The 21734-nt window shown below is 50.4% G+C and overlaps 8 protein-coding genes across 8 annotated transcripts; 2 read left to right on the top strand and 6 right to left on the bottom strand.

The window, feature by feature from the left end:
* Positions 1–623: 623 nt before the first annotated feature.
* BDW70DRAFT_5816 (putative ubiquitin-conjugating enzyme) lies at positions 624–2042 on the top strand. Its single transcript, XM_073744333.1, has 3 exons — positions 624–844; positions 896–1796; positions 1848–2042. The coding sequence occupies exons 1-3, from the start codon at positions 783–785 to the stop codon at positions 1926–1928; spliced, it is 1044 nt and encodes a 347-aa protein (XP_073601378.1). The 5' UTR covers positions 624–782; the 3' UTR covers positions 1929–2042.
* Positions 2043–2886: 844 nt separating this feature from the next.
* Positions 2887–4580, bottom strand: BDW70DRAFT_5814 (putative CUE domain protein). Its single transcript, XM_073744332.1, has one exon. The coding sequence runs from the start codon at positions 4457–4459 to the stop codon at positions 3113–3115; it is 1347 nt and encodes a 448-aa protein (XP_073601379.1). The 5' UTR covers positions 4460–4580; the 3' UTR covers positions 2887–3112.
* Positions 4581–4669: 89 nt separating this feature from the next.
* Positions 4670–6037, top strand: pex7 (putative peroxisome biosynthesis protein (Peroxine-7)). Its single transcript, XM_073735057.1, has 2 exons — positions 4670–5002; positions 5060–6037. The coding sequence occupies exons 1-2, from the start codon at positions 4839–4841 to the stop codon at positions 5961–5963; spliced, it is 1068 nt and encodes a 355-aa protein (XP_073601380.1). The 5' UTR covers positions 4670–4838; the 3' UTR covers positions 5964–6037.
* A 96-nt stretch (positions 6038–6133) lies between these two features.
* On the bottom strand, positions 6134–7275 carry BDW70DRAFT_5841 (DUF1014 domain protein). Its single transcript, XM_073744334.1, has 3 exons — positions 6997–7275; positions 6813–6913; positions 6134–6734 (listed from the first exon to the last, which is right to left on the bottom strand). Exons 1-3 carry the CDS (start codon positions 7051–7053, stop codon positions 6224–6226), a joined length of 669 nt encoding a protein of 222 aa, XP_073601381.1. The 5' UTR covers positions 7054–7275; the 3' UTR covers positions 6134–6223.
* A 127-nt stretch (positions 7276–7402) lies between these two features.
* BDW70DRAFT_146599 (multicopper oxidase) lies at positions 7403–9319 on the bottom strand (the record flags this gene model as incomplete). Its single annotated transcript, XM_073738600.1, has 3 exons — positions 7403–8471; positions 8523–8997; positions 9073–9319. 3 exons carry the CDS (start codon positions 9317–9319, stop codon positions 7403–7405), a joined length of 1791 nt encoding a protein of 596 aa, XP_073601382.1.
* A 1717-nt stretch (positions 9320–11036) lies between these two features.
* BDW70DRAFT_126255 (uncharacterized protein) lies at positions 11037–13896 on the bottom strand. Its single transcript, XM_073735058.1, has 2 exons — positions 13813–13896; positions 11037–13759 (listed from the first exon to the last, which is right to left on the bottom strand). The coding sequence occupies exon 2, from the start codon at positions 13695–13697 to the stop codon at positions 11199–11201; it is 2499 nt and encodes an 832-aa protein (XP_073601383.1). The 5' UTR covers positions 13698–13759; positions 13813–13896; the 3' UTR covers positions 11037–11198.
* Positions 13897–14455: 559 nt separating this feature from the next.
* On the bottom strand, positions 14456–18118 carry BDW70DRAFT_146602 (putative C6 transcription factor; the record flags this gene model as incomplete). Its single annotated transcript, XM_073738601.1, has 9 exons — positions 14456–15135; positions 15192–15855; positions 15911–16011; positions 16070–17039; positions 17170–17214; positions 17255–17396; positions 17431–17785; positions 17866–17915; positions 18003–18118. 9 exons carry the CDS (start codon positions 18116–18118, stop codon positions 14456–14458), a joined length of 3123 nt encoding a protein of 1040 aa, XP_073601384.1.
* Positions 18119–19121: 1003 nt separating this feature from the next.
* Positions 19122–21300, bottom strand: BDW70DRAFT_126260 (flavin reductase family protein). Its single transcript, XM_073735059.1, has 2 exons — positions 20720–21300; positions 19122–20667 (listed from the first exon to the last, which is right to left on the bottom strand). Exons 1-2 carry the CDS (start codon positions 20821–20823, stop codon positions 19788–19790), a joined length of 984 nt encoding a protein of 327 aa, XP_073601385.1. The 5' UTR covers positions 20824–21300; the 3' UTR covers positions 19122–19787.
* Positions 21301–21734: the final 434 nt, after the last annotated feature.

The raw sequence follows: 21734 nt of genomic DNA on the forward strand, positions 1-21734 counted from the left end.
ATCCCCCATCTGCAGTCAATTCTCCGGCTCCTAAATCCGATGGATCTGGCCCCTCTGACTACCAGATATCAGGGGGAAAGGTTCTGTGCCATAAGACTCTCTTGATTCTCGTCAGAAATGTTAAACGTCCATGGATAATCCAGTTCCTTGAGCACTCAGTGTCGTCTTCTCCAAGCTCAGCAAGCTCCTCTAAGGAGGCCGTGAACATCGCCAATGAGTAGAACCAACGCCGCCATAGCAGCAGTCCTGAAATACCTATCAACCGACCTTGCAGGCCTCCACGCGTCTTACCATGGTTTCTCGAGATTCCGGGCCAATCCTCTTGTTGGGTGGGACACAACTGACCCTGCATGTAATATTTAGAAACCCGCAAAATCCATGCTGATCAAAGCATCATATATATATCCGAAGCTTCCTACGCCTACTTCATATACCCGGCATTGGCGGGTGACGGTATCAGGCGCTCAGCTTACTTTGAGTTCACGTTATCGAGAGAAAGACGAGTGATATGGACGTCGGTAAAGGGCCCACAGCAACAGGTTTGCCGTAAATTATGATAAGTTGCACACGAAACCAAAGCAAGAGAGATGATAGATTGGCTGATTGGTTATTCCCTCGAGCGTAGATTATAAAATGGAATTGGTGAGTAATTGAGGGTAACGTGGAGGGTCAAGTGTCAATTCAGGCTCGAATATTGTGCCAAGCTCCACAGCCCAAGCTTGATCTGCTGGAGCTTCTCCAACTTGTCTCCTGACTGCTTTCTGTTCAATGCTCAGTCCACGATGTCGACGACGAGATTGCCTAACATCCCGTCTCTTCGCAAATATCAATTGATCCAGGAGCAGTAAGTTGCGAACCTCAGAATCAAGATAAAATAGTATCTCATTGTTATCAGTGCAAGCCTGAAACATGCAGCTCCCCCTGGGGTCTATGTCAGCCTCAGTCCTGGTGACCCCTCTCTCTGGTCCTGCGTGATCTTCGTCCGCTCTGGTAAGCTACACTTATTGCGGTCGAAGCTGCATTTAATGATCTCGTTTCCAGGCCCTTACGCTTCCGCCATCCTCCGATTCCGGATACGCTTTCCCCCGTCCTATCCTGATCGCCCACCGCTCGTGACATTCGCTACGGACGTCTTCCATCCCCTCATTGTACCCCTCACCACATATACTTTCAGCACTGGCGTATCAAATGAAGACCCTGTCAGCGCAACGGATGAAGAGCGGTTGCCTCCGGGAGGCTTCAGTCTTAGACACGCATTTCCCCATTGGTTTGGAAGGGGGAGACGTGCTCCCTCATCGAGGACTGTGAGTCTCAATGGCTCGAATAAAGGGGTTGCAGAGGTAAACTTCCACAAAGATCCTACACAAGAGACTTCAGCGCCAGATCCAGATGAGAGCAAGGGCGGGGAACAAGGCGACAAAGAAGAAGGGGAAGGAGAAGAACGGACAACCGTCGATGCTCCTCCAGCGGAAGCTCCTCCAAATATGAGGACATCAGTCCCGGTTCTAGAGATCCTTGATTACATCCGAACTTCGTTCGATGATGAGACTGTCCTTGATTCTGTGCCGCTCGAAGCTGCTGGGAACCCAAGTGCATGGCACGCATGGAGAGCTCACCGAAAAGAGGCCACCAACTCTACCGAGACAGAGAGCACCAAACGCGATAACCCTCAGGCACGACTTCCGGGTGATTGGCATTGGGATGGTATTTGGGCCAAGCGTGTTCAACCTGAAATCGAAGCGAGTCGATCGGATGCGACACTCTTTGGAAGCGCTTCCCGAGGGCCCGATGAAACGGTATTTGGCTGACTGAGTGCATTTTCTGGGATTTTGCTAATATGCATGCAGATTCGCTTTTCTCAACTCGACGTCAACACCCTAGAGTCGATCAAGAAAAGGATCATTCCTCCGGAGCAGGCGTCGGAATAAGCTCGCGATATTCCACTTGCTCCTGCTTTGGTTAGCGATTGGGCGCGATGCAGTCCCAGTTGAGCACGTTCAAGAAGATCTGGTCCTTCTTTCTAGGGGCACATTTTAGGTTCATTCCCTAAATAGCAAGCACGATCCAGATCAGGGCTGACAAGAAGATGGCGCAAACGCACATCTCCTACACGATGTCGTACCTATCCATATGCCTCATCTGAGCACTCCATTTTCTATCGTGTTTTACATGGCAGTATTGGATCCAACTGTATAGGTATCGCCATGAACCCTAAACAGAAGACAGCGATCATCGTCGTCGCGCTTGTCCTGGTTCCGATTATTCTGGTCTGCTGTGCATTCGCCCTAGCCCTTGGCTGCGCAGAGTTCTGGAGCTCTGGTCGCTTCACTCTCATCAAACCTTGGATTAGACGGCAACTGGCTACTGTGCGAAAACAACTCAAGCCAGTAAAATCCGACGATCCTCGTGCTGTAAAGCAGGTCATCGGACGCAACAATACTGCGAATACAGGAACTGCCATGACAGTTGCGGAGGTCTGAATCGAGGACTCGATTGGGTTTTTTTGAAGGATAGAGTTCGTACGGAGATACACCGGAAGAGCACATCGTATTCTGATTGGGATTGGCAGACAATTAATATTCTCTTCCGCTGCTTGTACCATCCCTGATGATTATAACCTCTACAACGAAATCGGTTGCTTAACCAGCAACGCGGGGTTCGACAGCCGACTGCTGCTAAACCTGACTTGGACGGACGCCCTTATTTGATTCAAAATTATGGCCACAGTACGTACAGCCTCTAGCCGTCCAGACTTTGCGCTGCATCATAGCTGAGACCGACAGTCATACCCTGAACCAACGATTAACACTTGTGTCGAATATCAACCCCATGAGAAATAGCCGCGTGCTTAGCCTTACTCCTTTGACTTTGGATGGTCTCATGGATGCCTTCTATCGCTTACCTCGCAGTACAACCATGGACAAATATCGGATCGAGTTGGACAAAACCAGTGACCCTATGACGCTAACTACTGAGCTTGCGCCTACTGTTGCGATGCACTCCCGTAAAACACCTTTGCAGCTAGGCTACAGAGGGCTGACTAAATCGTGTATGTAGATGAGCCAGCATCCAATGCCAATCTGTGTGTGAAGTTTATACAAAATATCTTTTTCTAACCTGCAAAGTTGATCAGTTCCGGGGCGTTCAAATCTTCCTCCCTGGACTGAGGTTGTTTCCAAAGCGGTTCGCCGTCATCATCGAACTCAGCCCATTGAAAGAAGCCACATCCTTTCTTTCCGGGCTTATACCCCATATAACACACCCACATGTAGCGACCTCTGCTGTCATGCTTGCGTTGCACACATTTAAGAACGGCATGTGCATTACAACGACAGCGCGGGATGTTTCGCGGGTGTAACGACTCTCGATACCACCGATACGTGATGTTGATCCGCCGATTGCCTGATAACGGGTGCGGTGAGACGGTTTGCGCGGGAGCAATCGCATGCTTCCATTCCTCCTGCGTCTCTGCGTGCATGACCAAAAGAGAATTGTGCGGTAGAGGTATAGAAATCTGCCCCTGCGCACCAGCCCGTGCCCCCGCCTCCTCTTCATCAGAGACAATCCGCCGCACCCGAAACTCTCGCTGGACACCCAGACTAATACTCCCTATAACCGCGCGAGGCCCGAGATAGGTAAGGTGATCGGTGTGATACCCCACACTTTCCGCCGGCCCATCATAACAATTGACAAACGCCGCGTTCGGCACCCATTCTTTCGGCGACTGGTACTTCAATTTCTTACCTCCGGGGTAGACGTCGCGGATCCGCTTCCGTATTTCCTCGTTAACAGCTTCCTGGACGCGTTTGGAGATCGCGCGGAGGTGCGGGGTTGCTTGCCGAATATTGGTGTGATACGTGCCACCGTACGTATAGTCATTCGCGTGTTGGGCCTCTTCTTCTGCCGTGGAGACGTAGACGCATGTAGAATGTGGGCTTTCAACAGTCCGGTCAAATAGCTGCAGTTGGTAGCGCGAGAAATGTTGCGACTCCTCCAGGAGTTCGAGAAGAAGCGCATTCGCTTCTTCTGGTGGAAGGAAGTTGTGGATGATAGTGCACGAGGTATGAGCTGCGACGTCTTCGGGGCTAAACAAGTAAAGAGTCCTTCCCTTCTGGACTACCGGGTTCCGAGACTTATTTAATACGATATCTTCCCCATTTTCGTTTCCTTTCCCCGGGGATACAGCAATATGTGATTTGAGGGATGTCTGAATCGCGGTGGCGGTGGTCCTTGGCCGTTTGAAAGAGAGTTGCTTCTGCTCTGTTATGGTAGCAGCTGCGGTTTCAACTGAGCCGCTGCAAGAGACAAGAATGTCCAGAAGCGTATCTTGCGGTGATTCTGGGAAAAGAGACACCAGTTGAGCCAGCTTTATGTCGGTCGACGCGTCATCGTAGTCGGGTGTTGCGGGCCGAGATTTGACGGGGCTGTGCAGCCTCTTGCGCGAGAGGTAGCGGTCCATAAGTAGAGATCGTCTGGGACATAGTGAGCTAGACCAAGAGACGTGAAAAAGTCATGCTTGTTAAAGGTGGAAGGAGGGAATTGATGAATTCCATTGAAGGCGAACTAGATGCACGTGATTGCTTCGATATGACCAGTCACGGCTCACTTTGGTTTCTTGATGTCAGAAAGAGTACAAGGATGCCAGTAATCGCATCCTAAGATGATAGTGCGTCAACATCAGATGATTCAAATGTTATTTTAAAATGTGTTCAGTACCGGAAACTTCCTGGATACCTCGGTTCGACCGATGAGTCGCTCCCCGCAGTCTCCTTCCGCCTCGCGCTTCCATTGCTCTCCCCCACCACCATCAAGACCATTGTGACCCAACCTTCTTCGACATGCTTCATTTTCGTACCGAAGGCTATCAAGGCTATGCGGTCAAATACTCGCCCTTCTTCGACAACCGATTAGCGGTTGCTTCATCCGCCAACTTCGGCCTCGTCGGTAATGGCCGTCTATATATCCTCGAATTGACTCCGAACGGAATTGTGCCGGCGAAATGGTACATAATCCTTCCCAATGTATGATCCTCTCTTTGGCTCGGCTGATGAAATGTCAGGTTCACAACCCAAGACGCCCTTTACGATCTCGCCTGGTCCGAAGCCAACGAGCACCAAGTCCTAACCGCCACCGGCGACGGCAGCATTAAGCTCTTCGACAGCACACTCAACGACTTCCCCATTCAGAACTGGAAAGAGCATAATCGCGAAGTATTCAGTGTATCCTGGAACCTTGTAGCAAAGGATACCTTTTGCTCGAGCAGCTGGGATGGCACCGTGCGCATCTGGTCCCCGCAGCGGCCGCACTCGCTCGTCACTCTGCCGACACACAGTTGCACATACAGCGCCTCCTTTTCCCCCCACTCACCTGATATCCTTTCCTGCGTCTCCTCAGATTCATACCTGCGGGTATACGATCTACGGACTCCAGCCTCCGCGTCAAACCACCTTACCCTCCAGATCCCCATCCATGCGGCACCTGCCTCGCCGATACCGGGGAACCCCGGGGCACCACCCGCCGCATGTCCGCCATCTGAAGCGCTGACCCATGACTGGAACAAGTATCGGCCGTCTGTTGTTGCGGTGGCCGGCGTGGATAGGACGATCAGGACGTTCGACATAAGGGCTCCGCAGCAGGGCCCGCAGGCTATTATGATCGGACATGACTACGCGGTTCGACGGGTGGCTTGGTCGCCGCATCTGTCGAATGTACTGCTGAGTGCGAGCTATGATATGACCTGTCGGGCTTGGAGCGATCAGTCGCCGCCCGGAGTAGTCGGGGACACGGATCTCATGCGGTCTGGGCCGTCGCCCGTTATGGGCGCGGAGCTGGGAAGGATGAACCGACATACAGAATTTGTGACAGGCGTGGATTGGTGTCTTTTTGGAAGCGAGGGGTGGTGCGCAAGCGTTGGGTGGGATGAGAGCGTTTATGTATGGGATGTGCGTGCGGTGATGGGATAGATGGCGTTCAGTTTCCCTCCCCCTACAACTGGGTCCTCTCTTCATTGGATATTTAGATTGCATGGCATATGATACCTTCATTCTTCCTCGCTATTTTCTTGGCTATCACTTTGCATGTTTATTCTTCGGGCCAAGATAGTGGCAGCACCTTAGTTACCCAGTCAGTCTATCTGTATAAAAGATCCACCTCTTCTTTCCAGTCCTTCCAATCCTCAGCTAAAACCTGGGTATAAAACACAATCATTATGTAAACAAATCATCTATCTCGTGAGTCTCGCCTCAGTCTTCTTCCTCTCTGCGTCCCTCACAGCCGCAATCTCCTCCTTCGACGCATCAAACGCAACATGCACCTGGTTGAACGGGTTCTCCTCACTCTTATCAAACTCCTTCTTGACAAGCTCAATCCGCTGCTGTCGTCGCAACCCAGGATTCTCAGCCTCGATCTCCGGCAGCCGTCGCGCCTCAAACGCCGCATAGGCTGCCTTGTATCGTCTTTCGGGGTGGCGGTCGATCTTGCTAGTGTCCTTGCTCGTAAGGGAGAGAGCATCGAGGGCGTTGTCGATACCAGACGCGTTCAATGCGCTAGCTTTCGAAGAGGGAGCATCGTCGAGCTGGTCAAGGTTGAGTGTTCCCCGAGAAGAAGCGTTCTTCTTAGCGGCTGATTTGTTATTCTTGGGTTTGGAGGGCTGCGAGGCTTCTTCTGCGGCAAGGAGCGCATCGCGTTCGGCTTTCTTACGAGCGGCTTCGGCCTTCTTGGCTTCGGCCTCTTCTCTGTTATTTTGAACAGGGCATGTTAGTGCTTTTCCTTCACCTCGATTTCCGTTGTATATATTGTTTTTCGAGACATACTTCTTGGATGAATTCTTCGCGCCCTTGGCCCATTGCTTGTCCTCTTCAGCGGCACGCTTTTGGTCCTCGATGGCCTTCTTGTTGGCTGCAGCTTCAGCTTTCTGTACTCCCATAAATCATAAGTTTACAATTAGCTATAGGTCGATATCTATGGAGTTTTGGTTGGGGTAGAAGTGGTACGCACGCGAGCGTTTCCAGCAGCCTTCTTCGAGTTCTCGCCGCCGCCCTTTTTGCCGCCCATTATCAAATCTTCTTGTCCGTTTCTTGTGGGTTACTAGGATATGAGATTCCTGGTAGGATATATGTGGTAGAGGGTAGAGGGTTTCAGGACCGAGGTGAATGAGGCTTGCCTTACTGAGGGGCAAATTGAGTCAAGGCGCTACAATTCAATTTAGTTATCAGATGGCGGGGTGTATGACTAAGCTGATGTTTAAGAGTAAGCTGTCTTCGTAGTATTGCTTGGCATGTGATCGGGAAACCCTCGATCCAGGAAGGTGTCAAGGACATGCTGAGTATAGTACAGCGTGTGAATTGGTACGCTGAAGATATATCGATATGCGCATTTGTTATTATGTAGTTCTTTAAGAATGCTAGAGTGCCGCTGCCGCTGACAACTGATACTCTGCCGGCACAAGCGGCCAATCTCCAATCCCATCCAAAATAGCCAATGTCATGCCACCGCTCTGATGCATCTGCAGGTGGCAGTGAAGCAGGAACGGGCCTGGGTTAACAACCTTGTATCGTATAGCCAGCCAGACTCCAGTTGCTTTAGGAACAAACGGTGTAGGGTACGTATCGCGCAGCTGAGGATTTACCAAGTTGAAGTTTTCCGGCATCTCCTCCATTGCTTCTGCCACGGACGACCAGGTGAACGGCGTGCCACCTTTCCCAATAACAAAATACTTGTTCGAGTGCTTGTGCATTGGATGAGGGGGTTGGTTCGCCCCGGATACGTTGAAAACGATGTCAACCCAGGTGTCGTTTAGGGTAGACACGCTGTATGGGTATGGGATTGCGCTTGCGTTGAACAGAGCAGGACGAACCTCCTCTAACTCCAGAGGAAAGCTCCCATTTCCTAGTTGCCAGCGGTAAGCGGTGTGATAGTGATTAATATTTAGGATGATTGTCTGGTCCACGGTTGGCGCGGGGCGTTGGACAGGAAATGGGACAATGAGAGATTCATTCAAATATACTGTTTGCGGGGTGGTTGCGTCGCCAGTTTCCGTAATATATGGTATTGAAGCGTGCTGCTGAGGCCGACGCGAGGTATACGACATTGTTGCCGTGCCATTGATGATCTGATTGAGTCCGTTCTGGGCAACGCGGATCGTGTAGTCTTTAGCTGTCCTATTCTGTTTGAGCTCAACAAGGACTGAATACCGAGAACCCGGCACTATCCGGACGGCCTCAACAAGGACCGGCTCAATGTAGCGTCCGTCAATTGCGTAGACATACATCGGGTGCTCGTCTATCGAGAAGATCAGAGAGGCCGAGCCAGCCATACTGATCAGGTCCCGGCTGATGTAGCGAGTGCTGTCATCGACTCTAACAATTTCTTCTGGACCATAACCCGAAATACATCCGCTGTTAAACCCCTTGGGTAATATACCGGGGTCGCGAGGATGATTGCCGAAAAAGGAATCAATTGGAGGGAAACATCTATGGATCGGTGGTCAGTTCGAATCCAGTGGATGTAGGAGCCGAACTCACCCAATATCGGTCATTGTCTCATTCCCAAGGAGCTGTCTTTGCCCAACGGACGTAAGATCATTAATCCTCTGCTGGGGTAGACACCACGCAGAACCTTTCCCGTTGATCAGTATAGCATTGGAGCAGACGCTCTCAACGCCCGAAGCCACTTGTACTTGCCAAATATCTTCCGAAGTCAAGAATCGCCAGTCAGAAAGCATGACTGGCTCTGTCTTGGACTCTGCCCTAATCATCGCGGCGAGGTCTGTAGCATCTTGAGTAATCAGCCTGAATGGCTTCTCTACTGACCTCCTTGGCTCGACATAGATGGCTCCATAGAGACCATCTATGAGCTGGCCTCGGCTATGTGAGTGATATATATATGATCCGTATTCATCCGCTGTCCATCTATATATGAACTGATGTCCTGGCTCGATCGGCTCCTGCGATAGCCCGGGGGTGCCGTCCGACCACGGAGTGCCCAGCTGCGTAATACCTGAACGAGAATTAGCCAAGGACACAAGGCATTCAAAAGCAATATGATAAGGACGTCACTTTGCCCTGGTATTACCATGGAAATGTATCGACGTAGAGAACGGCATTAGATTTCTCACCCGAAATTCAACCTCATCTCCCTGCTTAACGCGAAGCGTAGGACCGGGGAGTTGGCCATTCGATAGGATAGCTTTGCGCACCACGCCAGCAACATTTCGATTCTCCCACGTCAGCCTCAGATCAAAGCGGACAGCCCTGCTCGACGCCCAGTGTGCCAGGCACAGGATGACCAGCAGGCTCAATCCGTCATAAAAACCTTTCATATCTGGTGATCTAGGACTGACCGAACACCACAGAGGGAAACGGGTCTGCTTTATATAGGTTCTGTTGGATCGCGTATTCTATTCTTAACATGGCAGACCCGGCTTCCCATCATGCAAGTAAAGGATCATAAGAACCATGGTCAATTTGAGAATATAGCCAATTCGAACTCGGGCTCCGGAATCCGCGTTACAGCGAAACATAGCCGCCGGGGAGTTTGTAACCCAACTCGGTACAGTCAAAAGGAACTACACCGTAGCCGAAGATAGCCAAGGCAGCCATAAGGCAAGGGGTAGCCGCTGGAAAGTGGGAACATAGATGTGGCGGCTTTCTTTTCGGAGAGTAAGGTGTTCCACGTATCTGGCTGGACGCTATGCAGTTGAAACGAGAACTGGCAAATCAGGAGTAGAAGATCGTGCGTCGTGTGTGTTCTATTTCAGTACGTGGAAGGGTGCAAGCGTCGACCGCATGCTTGAAGACCCGTCATAGTCGTGGTAGATGCAGCCTCTATTCCGATCATTCGCGTCTATTTGGGAATACGACGAACCTGGCAGGGGTGCCTTTGAGGTTGAGGCTCTCCAAACAATAACATAAAGCGCGAGTGAACCGCCCATCGCAGAAGTACAGTCTCAAGAAAAAGCAAATACTCGAGAATCCCTGCAGCACTTTGCGATACGAGGCGATGGTCTTTAGGCAATCGCAGTGGCAGACAAAAGCATTGCGCTCTGGGCAGGGGAAGCACTCGCTAAGACTTGCCGAGAGATCATGAGGCGCCGATCTCCTCAGATTGATGATGTGAGAACTGATAATAGCAGTAGGCCGTCCTACACTCTAGTCCTTACATGATAGCAGCGGCTCGGAATGTGGTCAGCTGCTGATGAGTGAAATCATGCCATCGCACCAAGGTGACTATACTCGTGATTCTGCATTGATACCACTTACTTGATTCCTGTCTACGACGGCCCTGTCATACCGTACCTCAACTCAAGTTGCATGAACATACGACCTCGAGCGTCTCTTCGGACGGTCTTCTAGTCTGCCAACGTTCAAGTGGTCATATGGTCCTCACTCTCTGCGCGCCCACCAAAGCATCTATGGCTGTCTGTGCGAATCGTCGACGTTGTGTGAGTTACGACGCCACAAATGAGGACGAAAGGATCTCGAAACAACAAGGGCCAGTTCAGCCGTCAAGCCGAATCCCGAGTAAGCCTGGGTATCCCAGGTGTTCCAGCATGTTCCGTAAGCCTGCCTGAGCTGGCATCGAGATCGTAGTCGTAGGTGGAGCAGACTTCTCCATGGTAGTTGCGCTGGGTGTCCTAAGCTTTGTGGCATTTGTGTTGAAACTGAATCTAGCGACTTCTTGCGGACGAGCCCTGACGGCGCTTGAAGGTCATGTTATAGAGGTCGAGTCGGATGAGGTGCCAGCGGTCGTAAGGAGGGAGATGCGCGGTGCAAATGGCAGGGGTGGTAACGAGAAGAGATTGAGGAAATCTCGGTCGTTGAGTTGTGCTAGGCTGGATCTTGCTCGACATAGTAGTCAAGTAGCAAGACTTAGTGTCATGGTAGAAGACCGAGAGTTGGCCAGTAAGGGACTGTGCAGGATTCGAGAAGCAGCCAGCCTGAGGCTTATCCGCTGTTGTTGCATGTGTTCGCTTACATGCGTTTAATTGTTACTAAAGTACAGTCAATTTCCCGGGCTTTTAAACAACAGATGTACATTCAATCTAAACTAGGACTAGGCAATGCTAATGAAAACTCATGAGGCTAATGCAGAGGGAGAGGCAACGGCTACTAAACAAAATCCGCAGAAATTCGCAAGACTAGGTCCCAAAAAATTTCAAATATCTCTCATATCAGTCGTAAATAGCTTCATGGGCGCGGTCACTGTTCATGCATCTCGTCGTCGTCATGTTCGTTGGGCAAAAATGGTTCATGCTGTTCATGCAGTTCATGCAGTTCATTCTGTCCATTCTGTCCATTCTGTTCGTTCTGTTCATGCATATTGTGTTGGTCATCAGTGGGTAGGGTCTGGTCAGCGCCACTATGATTTATAGAAGTAGCAGTGCTCAAGGGCTCTGTCACAAAGACTGTCTCCATGGATTGCAGAGGCCTTTCCTCTGGAGTATAGTGAATGCCGTCGATGGACGGACTCTCAACTGCAGTCAGCAGGGATTCCTCCGGCCCGCCCTCACTGAGCTGCGCTAGGCATCCTTGCTCCTGGGGAACAGCCTCAGTATTTTTCATAGGGGAGTCACCAGTATCCGTTGATTGTGGTTTCTCTAACCCACTTTCGCTGGAATATGCGAACTGCTCTTGTTCCCCGGAACCGGATTCAGCACTTCCCATGGAGAAGCTATCGGTTTCTATCTGAAGTGGCCCATCTGGCTCAGTTTCGCGGGGATATACCGACTGTTCTGGTACCTCGGAGACAAGTCGAGTGCCTTCTGCAAAGAAGTCACCACTTTCTGCTCCTGACGGTGACTGTCGCCCAAGCTCGATAGAGGGTATCGGTTCCTCTCGCTCTTCAGACATAATCTCTGCGCTTTCGGCAGATACGGTGACGGTTTCAGTTGGTGGTACTTCCTCTCGTTCGGTCACAGATAGTCCTGCCGCGGCAGTCGAAATGTCGTCCGAGCTTACAAATGGCGCTGATTCGACGGTGGATGCGAGTATCTCCTCTGGGTCTGGGATCGCAACAGATAGAGTTTGAGAAGTCGTATGTTCCGTCCACGTTTGGGTCGCAGGTTGCTGCAGTGAAACCACGGGTGAGGTAGTATATTCTGGGATGTACGTGGGAAATGGTCGCAAGTCTGACTCATACACGGCTGCTCGAGGGTTGAGGGCAAAAAAGATGACCAGGATGCTGAGGAAGACAATAGTGATATTGCGTCGGTCACTGGCAAGAATATAGATGTAGTTCACCAGCAGTGGCCGTAGGTCGATATCCTCTGACAACTTTGGTGTACGCTGGGTCCACTTTTGATTATCTTGTGATCTGCTGGCAGTAACCCCAGGAGATGTTGGTGGCAGATCTCCGCCTCGGGCTTGAGTAACCTGAGAAAGCGTATCGGCTTTCGGAGGCTTGGTTGTGAAAGCACGAACCGAAGGATCCACTGGTATATTCTCCGGTTCCTGCAGCAAGGCAATAGGAGGGCCGTTGACTATGTTCCTGTGCGACGAGTACTCGATCAATCGTTTCTCCAAATCTGCTCGAACATCAGGCGGCAACCACAGCCCAACCTCAACGTCAACCTTTTCCATCTCCTTCCAGGCCGCAGCCCAAGCTCCAGCCCTCATCAACCCATTGGCGGCGAACACCTTGACCTCCCATTTTCGGGTCGTATTCTGCCTCACGACCCGGGCCCCGCAATCTGGGCATTCCTCTCCTTCATCTTCCGTGCCGCTATCCTCCGGTACCAAGCGGTCTTCGCCATCTGACTCCGTTTCATCATGACCGATAAAGTGACCATGGTCTAGCCGGGGATGCTGCAGTTCCAAGCTTTCCAGTAGCCGCTCTTCAAGAAGGTCATATCCGTCTTCCGGGTGGGAAATGAGAATACCACGGTCACGAATAACGCCAGATCCAGTCTTCTCCTCGAGTAGCTTCCACCTCCTCCAGTACACCAGGGGCAAGCCCTCTCTCAAGATATTCTGACGTTTCGGATGTTCTATCAATCCAGGCACAGGTAGCGACGGTGGTAGCAGGGTACAGTGAAGAAGAACAAGGGGATATTCCTTCTTGATTTTCGGCTTCGCGGTCGCTCCCGTTGGGGAATAAAACGGGGATCTCTTGAACGGTGAGGAACCAGCGGAGCGAATGGAGATATCGGAAGTCCGTTGGCTACCCCGGCGTTTAGGCGGTGTCAGATGGTAATAATCATCCCCCTCATCCTCCGTGTGCATTTGCATTGCTCTAACCGAGCTAGGTTTGCGAAATGTACCTTCACGCTGCCGGATCGTATGACGGAGCTGCGGTACGTGATGATCCCACGGCTGTGCCATATATTCCTGTCCCTCGCGTATATTCATTCGTCGATTCTCACCTGGCGGACTGGTCAATGTCGAAGCAGGAATTGAGGAAATCGAAGTACAGCTTGATGCTCTCGACCGTATCCAGACAAGTTCACCTTCCTCCGCTTTGTTATTTTGTGTTCCGACAGGAGAATGGTGGCCAGAAGATCCAGAAGAGTTATACCCGCTGTCCTGCGCTGCAACTTGCATGCTTCTGTCAAGACTGCTTTCATCGCTGTGCTCCGATTGCTTTTCTGCGTTGACCGGGTCTGAAATCGCGGCGGGGACCGTAGTCGCCTCATGGTCAGACATACCTGGGTCTGCTTTCCCCTTGAGATGTATAATCTGAGAGTCAGTTGATTCTTCCATCTGCCTTTTAGTCGTGGACTTTATTGGCCGAATTAGTATAGACGCGTGTTTTCCCAAGCCAACTATATATAATTTAGTACGGAGACAAAACAGCGGCTTGGAAAGCAAGACCTACTGTAGCGAAACCGACACAGGAAAATATCAGTGCACTCGCCCCTTAGGTGAGTGATTCAAGGAAATGATACTGCCAGAGCCCATAATTTGGCACTCCAAAACTCGAAAGAGTCGATGATTATTCAAGTTCAAGAGGTGATAGTCGGTGTCAGTTGATGTGTTGGCGGGTGGGTTACTCTGGCAACCAGCGCGAGCCTGAGGCTCCAATCTAGACAAGAGGACAACGTAGGAGGCCCACAATCCTTCCGCTCATTCATCCTTACGATCAAGGATATCCTGATCCTGAAACATATATGTGCCGTTGGGTGTACAGTTACGTCCGAGTCCATCCTGGATATAACTGCGAGTTGAGTGCACAACGCCGCGGTAAAATAGGCCTTCTCGTAGCAAAGTATGACTCGCGAACATCAAAAAGAAGATATAGATTGAATATTAGAAGTCAATTCCATGCAACAAACGCTGTAGATTATATGTATATGATACAAGAAAGCAGTATCAATGGCGTGCGCTCATCATATTCAAAGGCCGAAATATGTAATGACCTAAAGACTCCATGGTTACCTTCGCCCTTGACTGTAACATATCAATGACATCGCTGAGCATAACACATAAGAGTTGACTGTGCGTGACACATATAGTTAGTCTCACTGAGGCGGAGGAGGAGCACCTTCATTAGTGCTCATGAGAGGGAAGTTTTGGTGTTCGCCAAAGTAGCTGAGAACATCTTGGGGTAAATACTCCAGCCAAGGTAATTGAGTGAAGGGAAGAGGCAGTTGGTCTTGTTGGTGAAGGGCAGACATATCGATGTCTTGACTCTCGATTAGAAAATCACCGGCCTGCGGATTCATGCTTGAATGAGTATCAGAATGCCTTGATGTCATGTGGCTGTCACTGGTGTGGTGATCAGCTGTAGTAGATGGTAAGTAGCTATATGCTGCCACTTGAGGGTTGAGGCCTGATGAAGACGAAATTTGAATGCTCTGATTGTGCGTTGACTGAGAATTCGGAGGCCGCGGTGCAGGATGAGGATATGAGGAGTTTACGCCGAGAATATTTGCCTCCGCGGCTGCGACTCGGCGGGGAGAAACCAAATGATCATGAGCCACATTGGAGATATCCGTGCGCTCAGTGTTTTGCGCATAAGAGCTCGAGCTTTGCTCAATGCCTGATTGAACTGAAACATCGGGGTAGCCATGGCGAGTTCGAGAAGAGTGAGATTGACTATTAGAAACGCGTTCGTTTGCTTGAGCAGCAGGCATCTGGTAGAGGAGGCTAAGGTTGGGCTGCGAGGAATTGGTTGCGTTACTAAGAGACCAGCCGATAGCTATATTAAGAGGTTAGCTGACCCCATGTGAAAGAAAGTACAGCGAACATCCTTACCTTGAGTAGGGTCCATCCTTGGTGACCGTCCTCCATCCATGGAAGAGACGTGGCCAGATGCGGACCTGTCCGAGGTATTAGCAGCACGCACTGGTTGGCGCCAATTAGACCCGGTAAAGTTCGTGACAGATAATGTCTCGGCAGTGCCCTCCATCTCCTCTTCAGTATATAACAAGGGATCCACTATCCCTTTTGCCTTCTGGTCCAAAACCGTCAATATGTACTTTGTACCTTCCCAGTAATTCTCCAAAGCCTTCAAAGCTTTGTAGCATCTCTGATAGTTTTCCCATGCGGCAGACGCGAGAAGACTATACTTCGTAGTGGGCTTGCGTTCAGATGAGCCAGAGGAGTCCATGAAGAACCCGCTGGTCTGATTGGCGAGTAATGGCTGGTGGGATGGCGAGGCAGATCGAGACGAGGGAGAAGAATAATAAGCACTTTCCATAAGGAAAGCACATGCTGCTATATACATCGGCTGGCTGGTAAAAGGATTGCCGATGAAACTCTTTCCATCTACAAGCTCGGAAAATGCCAAGATATCCGCGATTGTCTTTGCTGACGACATAGAAAGCTCTCTGCTATTCGGGTAAAGGTGTTGCATGGTGCCTCCAAAAGAGTTGAGAAGAGTGGGTTGGTGCAAGAGAACGATCACCGTGTGGAACCACTTGAGAGGAATTAGCATCCCTTCCAGTACAAATAGTTGATGATAAGGCTCTTACGAAATGAAGGAGGATAAAATTCGTTCCCTCCTTGGCCTTAACATAGGCTTGAAAATTAGCAGCATTGAAATGGAGCTTCGGGGATAACCGCTGGTAGATACCTTTGGTAAACATTGGTTAGTTTGGCATGAAAGCAACTAGAGTGACAGGACACTGTACCAGTTAAGTCACTTTCCATCCCAGCCAGTCTTTTCAGCGTATCTGGCGTGATACGGTTGGCATCTTGCATGCCATTTATAAGGTCCGTAACCCGCCCATACAAATGGATAATGCGGATAAGGGGTGGGAACGGCGATGGCCAGCCGTTGGGGAGCTGCGATTCCGACTGAAGAGGGAAGCGTAGTTCTATGTCCTCATCCCGCAGTGTCACTGGCCGTCCGGTTCCAGACGAGATCACTCTGTCGAGGAAGAAAATGCTCCAGAAAGTGTCTACTCTCTCACGCTCCCAGGCGCGCCGGTCTCCCCCCTCTTGTGGTTCCTTTATTGAGCCCGAACCACTTTGAGGTTCGTCATATTCATCTTCTCTCAGTTTCGATGCGTGCCCTGTCATAACCGCGCTGGGTGTTACACCACTTCGACCATAACTATAATCCAGGCCTTGCAACTTCTGCATCCCTAGATCTTGCGCCATTCGAATGGATATACCCAGATACATCCACAACCCACTATCACGGTTTGAACCGAATTCCTCATAGGCAAGCAACAAACACGCTTGGACAACGGAGAGCGTCGGGAATGCGAGTGAATCAACCAGGGCACTCATTGCTCGGTTCGCAAACGGTTGACCGCGGTCTGACTTCTTCATGTCCAGTTGGGGCTCAGATGCATCAATCGGAGGCGCCTGCGGAGGACTTAATAGAGGATGTGGCGAGAATCGAGCCGCTAAAGCACACACGGAATCAACCAGCATGGTATCGATTTTCTTCTCCTTCAGATCGCGAAGAAAGCGATCACGCCGCAGGAAAGGGAAGCTACAGCCCAAATGAATGAAAAACAACTCGCAAAGATGAGTGACCAGATTTCCTACAGGTAGGGCATCGTCCCGGTCATAGAAAGGGATAGTGTTGGCGTCACGATTGTGAGCGCTATCGGCCATGGGGTTTACACGATATACACTGTTGTCAAGGAGCTTCGGACTCCGCAGAGGTGAGATCGAGTCTATTGCAGAAGATTAGGTTAGCTGAGCACACGACCTAGGATAAGTAAAGGCGCGCCAGAGATTCATCTTCGGTGCGCAAGAGAGGCAGGTGTGAAGAAACACTAACCCGATGACAATGATGCATTACTTTTCCGTGAACCCCGTACTTGGACAACCTATGAACACCGTCAGTTGCTAGTAGTTACCGCATAGATAGAGGACGTATTGACCATCTGCTTAAACCCAGGTACAATGGCTGTGGGCCCAAAATATCTGAAGTAAGGGACATGGGTACGGCCGCTAGAGCTACCGGAAGTGCGATCTGAGAAAAAAAAATAATGAGCAAGGCTAGAGACCGATACAATCAATTTGTTTGTGGGACATACTGCTTTCTGGGCTCTCGCCCGCCGCTTGTTGATCATTCTCCTTTGTCGCATTCTCGTTTGCCGTTCGTCGGAATGAGTCCTCAAGTGGTGAACGGCGTTCTATTTTTAACGATTCTGATCTCTCGGAGGATTTATCGAAAGAGTCATTGCCCGTTGTCTGTGTGTTTTGTCTCAGGGGCTTTTGTGGTTGATTCTCAGTCTTCATTAGTCCCCGCGAAGCAGTCGATCCAACTGGAGTGGCTTGCGATGCTGTGGTGGGGGTGCAAGGCGCGGTGTCAGATTGCGCTCGAACATGGGAAGATTCGCTATAACCGAGGCACTTGTGATTGTAGTCAACGCATGTCCGGCACACTGTTTTGAAACGGTCATATGGGTCAGTCTCCCGTGAAGCCGTGAAGCCGTCGTCAAAAGGCGCAGGGGCTTCTTCTCACCTGGCTGCTCACCGGAACATCGTGTCTTGCGCTTGCGGCATGTAAGGCACCTGCTCAGAATGACATAGTATTAGCCAGCCAATCATCGCAACAAGCACACTCAATGGACGCGACTATGTGAAAAGAAGGAGGCTTACGCAGCGTTAACTCGTCGTCGCTTTGTCTGCGGCTGTCCGTCTGTAGCAACGAAGCGAATCTGCTTTGGAGCGGAAGGATGACTGCCGCCGTTCTTCCGGGATGGAGGAGGGCTCATCGCGAGCAAGTTGTCATCCGTGATCACAACACATCGGGCATTTGCGCGTTGTCAAACTGGGTCTAAGTAATCAAGCTTCGGCGGTGATGCGCTTATGGTATCGCGACAGAAGGGATCAACGGTCGAAGGTATACGTAGCGCGGGAAGTGTCTTGATGGCAGAACTTGTCCAGACGAAAAGTCCATGGGCGTGGCTTGGACGCACGCGGTGATCGTTGAGGTGGTGCCGCGGATAAGGATAGGATGACTGTTATTAGATGGAGGGGAGTGGAAGGACGAGCCGGGACCAGCGCCGGTGGCTTGATGAGATGAGGGGAGAGCAAGGTTAGACGAGCACAGTGACGACGCGCCCGGTGGCTGCTCGGTGATTTCTGTGCGGGCTTCGGTTTGTCTTGTGCCCCAAATAATATATGGGGTCTCAAGATTGTGGTAATCGTTAAACTTAGGAAGAAAAATTCTTTGGAGGAGTCAAGGGGAGGGAGATTGGCGCCGCGTACGTGCTGGATCGGTGGGATTCCGGGGAAATTGGCGGTTTAATGACACCCTACCTACGGTGCACCTGGATACCTTCTACACTTCCCTGGCCAGATTTTAAAGAACCAGCTTGCAAGGGTCGATCAGAATTTTCTAATAGAATACCTTTTTGACCGCTGATTAACTTCTCATTTTGTTTCGTTACTTTGAATACTGAGTACTCTTCTATGCATACATGTGGTTCCCCACAATATTGCACCAGAGACGGTGTATTAGGAGGTCCCTGACAACTATCCCCGGCCTGGAGAGAGAGTTTGAACGGTTTTTATTAATATTTGTGCGATATCGCAGGCGTATCGACCGTTTAACTTCAATTTACGACAGGAACAAAAACAAAGCAAGCTTACTGAGACTTCTCTGATGCAACAAACCCACCCCAGCTGCTCCACCACGTATCAAGGACCACCATGTGACCACCAGACTTTTGACTTCCGCTGAGCTCGGTTCCTCTTCTACACGGCCCAACGAATGTTCGATCGCAGTTCGCCCTGCAGATGTTCAAAGTTAATTACTAGGCGCTTGCTAATGGATACCGGCACGAAGGGCCGATTCTTGCAGTTTGCTAAGTTGCAACTCCTAGAAAGCGCACTCGGAGCAAGACCGTTTCATTCGCAAGCTCCCGACTCACGGGATCAGTCGCTCAAAAAGCAATAGAGTCTGGACCCAGGATTGCCAGGGGTCATGTGAACCGATTCTCAGGTTTCTCCAGAATCTCGGGCCAGACCCTGGTCACACAACTTCGCACTGGATGGAGCACCCAGGACGAACCCACTTAAAGTTGAAAGCTGGACCCAGTCGCTCGGGGGAAGCCCGGAGTCCAAGCTTGAACCTGACCGTCTGATCTACAGGCCGAACTTCTGAACTTCTGTTTCAACTCCACACTCCGCGGATTGTCAGTGTTCGAAAATTCGGTGTGCCGATCCGAACGGAGTTGATGCGACGCCAGTCGCAGGAGTTCTTTGGCTTTTGGGGAATTTATACGAAGGTGGAGGTGGCTTGAGCCAACAACTAGCCTGAAAATGAAAACAATTACATGGTCTAGATGCTAATCTAGAAGTCGAAATCAACATCGCCCGAAATCAGATGAGCTGCCCAGCTTGACTGGAGTAACTCCAGACGGTAGCTCAGACGATATCTCAAAACTTCGGCCGTGGGATCTCGATGGCCTCAGTTGTTCGCCCGTATGCAAGACCTCCTAGACGGCTAATCGGCTTTAGAACCTTGAGATCTATGACGTTCGTCTCTTGATCAATCGCATCTTCGCGTGCCCAGAACCGAACGCCCTCGATGATAGCTAAAACGCCGGTCTTCTTTCCGGGTGTTCCTCTGCTTTCAAATTCCTTGGTTTCAACGAGCTTGCCCTCGATTGACAGCATCGATTCTTTGACGCGAGCCGCCTGAACAATGGAGCTAGGTGCTTGGTGTAAACCAGATATCTCCCACTCTGATACTCCATACGGCGCATTGACTGCAGTTGCGTTGGCAGCTTCAACAAAGTGCTCTGAGATGATATTGATCACGCACTCCCCTGTCTCCGTGAGGTTCCTGAGACTATCCTTGGCTTTCTCAAGCGAACCGACAAACCCAACCGTGAACAGGGGAGGATCGTGGTTGATAACTTGGGCGTAGCTGAACGGTGCCAAATTTGCTGTCTTTCCGTCTTTTGACTTGGTGCTAATCAGAGCGATCGGTCTAGGGACCATCCCTGAGATTAAGAGCTTATAGTTATTGGAGACAGGCCGTCCCTCTGCATAAGGGTCGATCTCGATATGCTTCTTGTTCAGGCTTTCGCCGCCGTCATTGCCGCCATCGCCTTCCTTCCAGTCTGGCTTTGGAGGCTTGGAGAACTTAACCTCGGCATCACGCTTAAAGTCTGGTCGAGAGGCCTGGACTTGGTCAAAGTCGTCACTAGCTTTGAAGAATGCGGATGTTGTGGTCATGGTGGATTTCGGGCAATATCTTCCAGAAAACAACAGGCCGTGAATTTGTGGTGTACGATTCAGATGCCGAAACGACCTGCTAGCTGTTAACGCCGCCAGCCATGATCTTTGGTTTAGTACAAACTCACGGTACTGGAGAAACTTTGGGCAAAGCGAGCGACGCTCTAGGACTAAAAGCGATATAGGACATTTGGCCGACCTGTCGCATTAAATGACATAAAGATTGAGACATGAAGCGCCCTTCAAATGGGAAAAGGGATCATGTTAAATAGGTAATTCCACGGACTGAATGGGCCTTGCGCTTGAGCCTTTACTCTTGCTTTGAGCTCTTGTCGTGGCTTTAAGCCCCATCCTGACAGTGGCGATAAGGCCGCACTGCCGAGCTCCGGCCCGAACGTCTTTCCTCTTCCCGCAAAAACCCCACAGTTCATGGGACGGAAGTGGAACGCGGACGCTGCGGAGAGAGCAACGTCATTTGATGCTTTCAATAAAGATACTACTTAGATTCAAAGTACGGTGTACGGTAAGATAGGGGAACTTTCTGCAGGGAACTTTCTGCGACAACCTACCAGTCATTCACCTAGATGGAGTTGGAGAGAGCGGATTTCTCCTCATCCAGCATAATATTCAGAAGTCACCAATTCCTCAAAGCTGACAAGGGAGTAAGATATGGCAGGTTGAAGCTTTCGTTCATGATCCTATATCTTTCTAAAGTAGCACAAGAACAGAAACAAATGTGAGGCCGTGGTTACTCTGATGGCAAATAATGAAGTAATACCGCCTGACAAGCTGATGTCTCTTGGGGAGCATGGCAATGGAGTCTTCATTGGACTATGTAAGTTGTATTGTTGTTTTAGTGCTCACTATATGTAACCTTGAGAGTATGCCAAATCCGTATTCCCTAGCTGCTGACTACAGTCTCAGCAGGACCTGGTCAACCATTATTATCATTTGATCGAGTCCTACGGTCGTACTGGGCCGATGTTGCCCACTTATCAGGGATGTACAGACGGAAAGAAGCCAAATGTAGAGCTGCCGACACTTTAACAGACTTCTGCGTACTCATGTAGGATCGAAGCTCTACCTCTTCGTATATATGGCTGTGTTCGTTGTGAAGAATGTTGTCACACGGAAATACCTCCT

Source organism: Aspergillus foveolatus, assembly GCF_047715535.1.
Source record: "Aspergillus foveolatus strain CBS 279.81 unplaced genomic scaffold BDW70scaffold_1, whole genome shotgun sequence".
NCBI lineage: Eukaryota > Fungi > Ascomycota > Eurotiomycetes > Eurotiales > Aspergillaceae > Aspergillus > Aspergillus foveolatus.